This window comes from Micrasema longulum, unplaced genomic scaffold (assembly GCF_059751315.1).
Source record: "Micrasema longulum isolate JH-2025_06_02 unplaced genomic scaffold, ASM5975131v1 h1tg002088l, whole genome shotgun sequence".
In the NCBI taxonomy this organism is placed as follows: Eukaryota; Metazoa; Arthropoda; class Insecta; order Trichoptera; family Brachycentridae; genus Micrasema; species Micrasema longulum.
Window position 1 is genome coordinate 50,770 of NW_028279255.1, and position 9,748 is coordinate 60,517.

Sequence of the window (9,748 nt, forward strand, 5' to 3'; positions counted from 1 at the left end):
AAATATTTCATTTCAACCATGTCGGAAATCGAACCCGAGACCTCTTGCACCTCTTGCACCTCTTACAAATGCAATAAATAGCATGGTAATCAATAAATAATTGAACATGTTAAATACTTAGGACTAACAATAGACAGACAATTAACATAGACAATTTATATCAACAATTTAATTAGCAAAGTGGCGACATTATTGAGTCTTTTTTTAAAAATCAAAAATTTTATTCCAAAAACGGAAAAAATTCTAATGTATGAAGCCTATGTAAAAACTAAAATATGTTACACGAAACTACTATGGGGAGCAGGATATCAAAATGACATAAACAGACTCTACAAAGACAACAAAATAAAATATTAAAGTTAGTATATGACCCTCCATATTTAACTGCAACTAGAGAACTTTTTAAACAAACTAAGCAATTAAATATAACTGAACTCTTTCAACTAGAATCATTAAAATTTATCCATAAATTAGCCACTAATGTAATTGTAGACGAAGAACTAAAACTTGTAAAAAATTGTAGTCAACATGGACATAATACGAGAATATCAGACAAATACCATATTCAACTTTCTAAAACAAACAAGGACAATCAAGACTAATGAACCAGGGACTGAAATTATACAATAAACTACCAGACAAAACTAAACAAAAGACTCAGACAAACTTTTCAAAAGATGTAAAAAATATTATTTTGAATGTAAATGAAAAATGTATTTATTATTTTATGTAAAATAAATGTAATAATCCGTAAGGGTTTATAAATAAATTTTCAAATAAAAAAATATCGTTTTTTGAATATTTTCCATATTTACACCGGTGAAATTCAAATATGTGATAAACAACCATGTTGAGAAATTGTTATCACGCCGCTTATTAGCACGTCGATAGTTATTTGTGATTGAGCTACTGTATGTATTAAAAGGAAACGTGTTTGACACTGTTGAATGGAGTGAATAAGTCCTTAAATAAATAAATAAATAATTCATTCCAGTTTAGAATAAGATTATTGCTAATGTATTTATTTATTTATTTTCAGTTCACAAACAGTAAAAGATATCACAATATAAATACAATTTATAAAATAAAAAATAATAACACTAAACATCTTTCACCAATTATATGTGAACACCAGTAGTCACAACAAAAAAAAAATTGTATATAGACCGAAATTTAGTTTTCATTATATGTTATTAAAGCAGTTTATTAGAATTTATATAAGATTAGTTTTAATAAAATTTAATTTAAGATAGACGCAATTTATACAATCGAATTTAACTAAATTATTAATAAAGTATCGTAGTGGTAATAAGTTTTTTTAAATGTATATCAATAAATTATAGTAATAATAGTCACAATAAAATAAAATAAATAAAAAACAATGCGTACTCTTATTTAGTGTTCCCGTTTTATTATTGTTGTACGTGTTAGTTAGGGTGAGTATATATATTTAGGGTGTGTGATCAATGAGTATATTTTCACATTCAAACGAATATAATGAATCTATTTTTTTTATACTCACATTATAATCTGAATGTGATTCACATTATTTGTATCTTGTGAAATAAGTCCTATGCTGCCATCTTGAGGTAAAAATATCAACTAAACAAAGTTCTTACCCAAGTGAATTTTAATGTGGCTGCAGCAGTATCGTTCGATAAGTGATAATATTTTTTTTCTGTTGGCTAACTTGACATAAACATGACGCGTGTAAGTTTTAGCGCCTGCGTTGTACATTTTACAATTTCCCAGCGTGTTTACTTTTATCTTTTATACGTGTCATTTTTGCGTACGGGTAAGGGGTCGTGAGCTCTGCTCTATTTTTCTGAAAAAGTAAGTATAATTAGACACAATTTTACTAATGAATCAGCTTTGCTAATTAAAAACTTCGCGTACCATTCAATAAAAGCAAAATTAAACCGCGAGAAATTAGATTTTGTGAAAATCTCGAAGCGATGAATATTCAATATGTTCCAGTCTGTTGCGGTTTTTAAATATTTTCTTTTGATTTACTGCCGCTTTTTGTGATTTATTTATGCTCCTGCATAGTTAAATCGACGTAGCACATGCTTGTGTAAATTTAAATTGTGTTTGTTACAGTATATTACCGTGTGCATGTGAAATTATTGACTCTTGCTAGAAAATGACAGATCTGTAATTACGATAATTCAACGATGGTTTTGCTTTCTAATGTAATATTTCGGAGAGAAATTCCCTAGTAAAAGACGCAGAAACTCAATTATAAATCTGTTTTTGACTATCCTAAGTCGTTTTGCGTCTTAACTTTTATGTCATTGAGTCTGAACGTGATCCTAATTTTTGATTATCACAGCTGAATAAATATTTTCTTAAATTGTCTGCTTTTTGTGCATTTACGCACAAATTTGGCCATGGCAAATTATTGTTATGTTCTTTAAATATTATTTTTAACATTAAGACAGATTTGGCGAGTGCATAATGCTATCAAATCGTGATCTCTCGGACGAACGTGTGATATGTCCACAAATGTCGAGATCCATGCACTATGCCTAAGAGGAGCGTTATCGACAAAATCAAGAAAGGAGTTCTGCTTCGGTTTTTTATATTTTTTTATATGGGGGTTGCTTTATTTCAAAAAAGTGGATTTTCCTGCAATTCTTTTACTTTAAATTTAGCTTTACTATTGGGATCAGGAAGAATATACTAAACTGGGCCAATCAGGAACTTCTCAGCATTTGCTCATGTGGAGAGGAGAGAGCCAACCTGTTGACAGTAGTCAACAGGTCTTCCGTCTCACCAGAAGAGTATTCGGCATTTTGTTCTCTACTTTGGTTTATTTTACCAATTGCCTGCACTATATTGACCATGTATGATACTACCTCTCGTATGAGTTCTTTATTACCTATCATCGATGGGATGTCGCATAGTTCTTCACCCAGGCTTCTGCATCGCGCCTCCATCTGTTTGGTGGTCTCTGAAAGCTGAAAAATAGGCAATGCATCAACAGGTGAGGGACATCTTGAGGAGTTTCATCGTCGCATGGGCAGCTGTCGATCTCGGAGATCTTGAAGCGATGCAGGTAGCTCATGAACCCACTATGACCCATTAAGAATCTGGGTGAGCTCGTAGCCAGCTTTCTGCATTCTGAAATCATAGGCATGAAAAATGATAGGGAAAAACATTTCAGTAATACTTCTGGTAGTTTCACTCAAACAACTATCGTTCCAGAGGTGAAGGGTCCTGCTTCTAATTTTTCTTTTGGCAAAGCACAGTGGGAAATTGGCGAAATCAGGAGCTGTCTTCTTGAGCGTAGCCTCTCGAGCTTTTTCGTCAGCCTTTTTGTTGCCAAGCATTCCACAGTGTCCCCTTATCCAGCCAATGTATTTGTCCTGGTGTCTGCATCGTAGCTTCTGCATATCTGATCTGATGTCCAATCCAATATAGTTATTGCAGGGACGCCAGATTTGCAATCTGTCAGGATCGTTATTTTCTTCTATCTTTTTGGTGGCTTCTCCAAAACATAGATCAGGGCTTCTCTGATCGCAAACAGTTTCGCCTGAAAAACGGAGCAGAAATCGCCGAGTTTCAACTTTCTCGACGGTGGATCTCTGACGCCGATTTGGACATGTAGAGCCAATGGACGGAGAAAGAACGGCTAAAAGAATGAAATTTAGATGCTCGTAAGATCGCCTACACGGTATGGATTTCTAGATGGACAAAAGTATCAACCATATAAAGTCTTCCCTCCCAATCCAAAATACCAAATCGGTCCCAGACAATTGAAAAGTTTGTCTTATAGCGGACTATACCAGAAGCACCACTTTGTTGATAATGCTTGATTTAACCCTACGTAATGCAAAGATCTCGACATTTGTGCATCTATCGTACATAGGTTTAGCACAAATGCGCCTGAGAGGTCACATTTTGACAGCCTTCAGCCAATTGTTTTTCCAATTCCATACATATGGATCTTTCAGGCACATTGTCACACAGAAAATTGTCTTCCGGAGATAGCCTGACCATTTATCTTTAAGACGATTTCTTAGTTCATTGTCCTGTCCTCTAATTTTGTGTTCACTCGAGGACAATCGGTCCGATTCTGGGACAGAACAATATTGTATTGTCCTCGTATGAACGCTATTTATCGGATGGGGTGGTGCGAGTGACACAGTTATAAATAATGTATTGCACAAAAATCCATGGTTAAAATAATACTCCCGATTCAGACATCTACTGAAGAAATATTCCACAAATTACAACTTGTGACACCAAAGTAATTATACGCTAAAACAATACGCGCTTGCAGATTCAAAAACTATTCTCACTCAAAGGAAAGACATAACCCCAACAATACAACACATACAAATAATATGATCACTAGATCTTACTAGACAATTTAAACAAATACAAACTACTATCACTTTCGGACGAAGGGATTTTGAGTATTATACAATTTAAATTTATAACTTTCACTGTACATCAAAACTATAAGAAACGAGAAAATGTTAAACAAGGCTATAAAAAAATGGATAGTGGAGCAATGTAAAAGTAAAATGGATTGTCTCATTCGCCCAAACCAATATTGAATAAACTGCTCCACAAATGTATAGTTTATGTTATGTTTTTGTTATTTTATTGTACGTTTTACAATATAAATCATATAGGTTTACATAAATTAAATATAAACTTAAATACGTAGTGTTTAAAACTTGCTGAACATTTTGTTATGTATCTCTGTATATTAATATATAGAGATAATCATCAGCACCATAATTTTTTTTAAGTTTTGTATTTTTTAAATTACTTTGAGTGTGAAATCTCAAGTTCTCTTCCCTTCTTCTCGATGAGTTCTGCTGATTCGTCAGTTGACTTACCGTAAACCGGAAATCTGTCACAACTCTCTTATCATTATTAGATTCGGAAAAACTAGTGACGTCATGCAAAGTAGTTTGTTTTTATTATTTTTTCCATACGTTTTCAAGAAACTTCGCCATACAATTTAATGCCTTAATTTTTACCGCGCGTAATAATACATTTTTTATATCCAATTTCCTTTAGGACTTAACTTCCTCGTCAAGTGATGAATGTTTGTCTGTTTCCAGTACAGCGTAACTAGGAGTTTCAAGGCGGACTATCTCCAGTCCACTAACCACAAATCACCGACAGACCTCAGGAGGAAATAAACTCGTAGCAGCTGAAAAAATGGCTCCCAAGCAGAGAATGCGTATCGCTAACGAAATCGCCAGCAAAAATATCACAAACCGAGGAAATGTACCCAAATCAACCAAAGTGAGTCTTGTTGCATAATGTTGTATACGCCTGACTCCCGTTTTACCGTGGATACGTTTCACGCAATACGGCACAAAAAAGAATACACTAGAACCTCTGTTTACATGGTGGATACATTCCACACAGTTCTATTTAAGAATCAAAATCTATTTTTGTAAAAAAAATGTTTTGGGTGATTAGACGCATCGGACCATAGGACGCACCCCAATTTTTGGTTAAATTTTCGGAGGAAAAAAGTGCATCTTATCCAAAAATATGGTACGTTTGTTCAGGAAGAGTAAAAACAATTTTTATTTCAATTGCGAATTGTAGCAAACTTTGTTTAAATAATGGAACAGTAAGACAATATTCCAACAACGTAAATGACTCGAAAAGTTTATCGTTCAATTGGCACATGCAAATGTAATTTTTTTTTTAGGGAATTTTCCTAAATATTAACAAACTATAAAAATAGATATTTGGCCCGTTAGAAAATAAAGGGTAAGGCCAATAATATATCGGTAGTCGGATGGCAGAAGGGACCATCTGTATTGTTTTCTGTGTTTTAGTTTTCAAAAGTTTTATTAAATATTTCGGTAAATACACATAGAAAAAAAAAAAAAATACAGCATTATTTAGAATAATAACTTGTTATTTAAATATTTTAGTTTGTGGATTGTAGACTTGAAATTTAGTCTTATTTCAGCTCTCCTGAACATTTTTGAAAATTACAGATGGTGCCTTCTAATAATAATATTTAATATTTGGCTGATTTATATAGCGCCATTTTTGTAAAAAATCACCTCAAGGGCGCTTTACAATTGTATATCTAAACTTACATTCTAACTAAACTTAAGTGATACATTATATTTCCAGATTTAAAATTGAGGGTATGATAGTTTAAAGAAGTGGGATTTTAGTTGGGATCTGAACTGACTGGGACTGTCGATGATTCGTAAGTTTGAAGGCAATCGGTTCCAGGCAGAGGGGCCGGCGGCGGCAAAAGCGCGATCTCCAAATCTAGTGTTTGGGGAGCGCCGGATTTCGACAAGTTTTCCTCTTCCTGAATCAAATGCTGACCTAAGAGTAGATTTTCTTTGACATGTATTTTCCCTAATACAAAGGTCCGATAGGTATTTTGGAGCCATTTCATGAAGGGATTTGAATACTGTCCAGCAAAGCTTGTATTTTATTCTCTCTGGGCTTTTTAACCAGTGCAAATCTCGAAGATGTTGTGAGATGTGAGAATATTTTTTTACTCCCGTAATAAGCCTTGCTGTTGCATTGAAAACAGATTGAAGTTTCTGCCACCTGACTACCGATATATATATATATATATATATTTTTAAAGTAATAAACTGTTAAGCCTCTATTTTGAGGCTTGTCAGCAGATGGAATGGAGGGGATATGGAAGGAGGTAATGAAAAATACACCACAACACCCAGACCAATTGAGAAAAAATCTTTCTCGGATTTTCTTCTTGCAACTGGTGGGAATCGAACCCGCGACGCCAGTTTCACAGTCGGCCGTCTAGCCAACTGCGACACGGCGCCTGTCATGATGATATGTTATTCGATGAATTACAAAATCGAATAATGTTTCAATTTAATTGACTATTACATATTTTTAGTAATATTGATGTTTTTTGTTGATATTTCTTGATAAAACTCCGTAGTTAATGATTATGATAAAATTATAAATAAACTTATCAGTGAAACTTCTTTGTTTGGTTTTACTTTTTATTATTTTGACCAACGAGCCCTTTCACCTAAGTAGGCATCTTCAAGACTGGTAAATTGTTTACAACATTTACAGTTTTTATACTATTCTTAACATATTTTGGAGATAAGATCAAATAAGTATTTTATTTACAGGGGACAGAAACATAAATATTTACAACTAGTTTGCTAAACAGTTCATTTTTGGGAGTTTTTGGACCGAAATTGGGATTAAGCTTTAAGCTTTTATAAATCTTAAGATAGCGGTACGAATAACATAACAATAGTACGAAAACAGAAAAAGAAACAGTTTTTTGTATACAGCAATAAATTTTTACAATTCACTTTCTAATGATCTATACAAAACATGTACGTACTTAAAAAACACCCAAATAAAACAGTTCTTACAGCCCGTGTGACGAGTGATATGTGATGTTATTTTATTGAATTTCTATTTAAACTATTGTGTTACTATATATAATATCCCCTCATACCAGCACTTTTGCGGATTGGGAATATTTCGTACAAATGAAATACGTAATAAAATGTAATATATATGTAATATATATGTAATATATTATTTAAAAGGTGGGAAAAGAACACATGGCGAAATACAACAGAGTGGAAAATACACATTTTAACAGATAAAGTTAGCACAATACTTGATTTTTGACAGGGAAGTTTACATACCTATATTTGTTATTCATCTATAGGTATGTAAAAAATAAAAAAAGTAAAACTAAACCATGAAGTTTCATTGATAAGTTTATTTTTAGTCATGTTATTTCATTTTGTTTCCAGCAAAAAGACGAGCAATACCCTGTAGGACCGTGGCTACTGGCTCTCTTCATCTTCGTAGTATGCGGTTCCGCCGTCTTCCAGATAATCCAGTCCATTAGATTAGCGTAAAGGGACGAAATGGCCAAAACCAACCCTCGCGCGCCAACACTCCTCCTATCTGTTTATTCCCCTGCCTCCGTTATAGGGACCCAATTTACAATTCATTTATTTGCGTAAAATAGAGATAGATCACACATTGGAATAGAAAAGTGTAAAGAAGGTGTGTTTTAAACTTTGCGACTTTAAAGTTAGCCAATTTATCAATGTGTATGTTTCTGATTGAACACAGGATGTTCCTTGCTAGTCAAAATCAGAATTGTACGTACGCTGTGGTCAAGGATGCCTCGAGAGTTTATGCAGAGATGTTGCTTTACTAAAAATATATCTTTATTCTATTTGATACTCACCTATACTCGCAAAAATCTGTCATTTACAAGTATGTTTGTAATTCTCACAAATGTTTTCCTCGTAAAACTAATGTGATGTTACTTTTTGCATCAGTATTTGATCCTCTATTCGCAAAAAGTTGTTCAAAAAAATTTAATTGTTTGCTATTTCTTGTAGCTTAATTGTATTAAAATAACAGAGAATTCTGAATTCTCCAATTATCCATATTAATGAATGCCAGATGTTATCTGGATTTGCAGAAATCGTTAAATTGATGCAAATTTTTAACCACTTTTTTATTACTTTTGAAATCACATAAAAAACTTCCTTAAACATGTCCATCAAAGTGGATTGTTCTGTCGAAGAAACTCGTTTAGGTCCTGCATATTATTTCCTGATAACGATCCGGATATCTGGCAATCCGGATGACTGGAGTTCGGATAAACTGAGTTCTCCTCTAGTATAATTATACTAATATTACAATTTATTATGTTAAATTGATATACAATTATTATTTCATCTTTGTACCGTTTAAAGGGGTCCCGGAGTAATGTAGTTTTCCGATTGCTCCGCCAGATGTCATTCGTGACCGAAAAACATACCTTTTTTATAATTCTATCAATGTGCGGTAAAAGACACTTTTTTTATCATTTAAGAGGCAAAATGATACGGTAATCAATAGATTATTGGACATTTTGACCTTTCGGTAGTATTTAAATTCCGTTATAACTTTTCCCCGCGTGTTATATTGCAATGGCAGTCAGTTTAAATTTTAAAGCCAGTGTTTTTGTTTGCCATTTTCGTACTAGCGCGTGTGCGACGTTGGTGGTTGATTTCGTCCTCCGAACGAAGAGTTTACGGACTATCTATCTGTTAAGACGCGCAAAATTGATTTATCGCTTCTACATTTCGTCCCTCAATGAGATTGGTTTCGACCAACGTATATGTGCAAATATTCCAAATTATATAATTTAATAGCAATTAAGACTCCCCTGTCCACCAGAACAGTTATAATACCATCAATTTATCTGTTTCTGGACATTTTCGAGGGAGGTAAGAGCTGATTTGTTGTTTTCACTCTATTTCCCCGGGGTGATTTTGTTTACTAAGTGATTATTCATGTATCGATTATATTAATGGTTCGTTCATCACTTTGTTGTATCGTGGTTTACGCTACCATAGCAAAGAATTGTAATTTATGGTTTTATGTATGTTTAATCAATGTCTAATATATATGTGATTAAATAAATTTACAATTTTATGAAATTATTTATTTTATTTTGCTAATGAGAGTACATCCATTCCTCCAGGGGAACGATTGGAAACGTTATCTGCATCGGTACGGTATACCATACTTTTATACTATGTCTAGGTACCGAGGTCTTTTCAGGACGATAAAAATAATTTAATAGTAATATTTATTTTTCATAATGGAAACATTTTTTCCATGTGTTGCCATTGCACCTCACGGCGCACGCGCATTATTCAATTCAATTGATTTATTTTAAATAATACATACATTACTAACTAAAAATTTAAGACGTACATATTATAAA

The 9,748-nt window shown here is 33.2% G+C and overlaps 1 protein-coding gene across 1 annotated transcript; it reads left to right on the plus strand.

Annotated features, from left to right (window-relative positions):
- The first annotated feature begins 1,765 nt into the window (after positions 1–1,765).
- On the plus strand, positions 1,766–9,458 carry LOC148273071 (stress-associated endoplasmic reticulum protein 2). The gene is made up of 3 exons (XM_088239189.1): positions 1,766–1,833; positions 5,082–5,268; positions 7,767–9,458. The coding sequence occupies exons 2-3, from the start codon at positions 5,182–5,184 to the stop codon at positions 7,872–7,874; spliced, it is 195 nt and encodes a 64-aa protein (XP_088095315.1). The 5' UTR covers positions 1,766–1,833; positions 5,082–5,181; the 3' UTR covers positions 7,875–9,458.
- Positions 9,459–9,748: the final 290 nt, after the last annotated feature.

Coding starts and splice junctions, on each gene's coding strand:
- LOC148273071 (XM_088239189.1), top strand. CDS start 5,182: ATGGCTCCCAAGCAGAGAATGCGTATCGCTAACGAAATCGCCAGCAAA. Junction 5,269..7,766: donor ATGTACCCAAATCAACCAAA/GTGAGTCTTGTT, acceptor TTTTGTTTCCAG/CAAAAAGACGAGCAATACCC.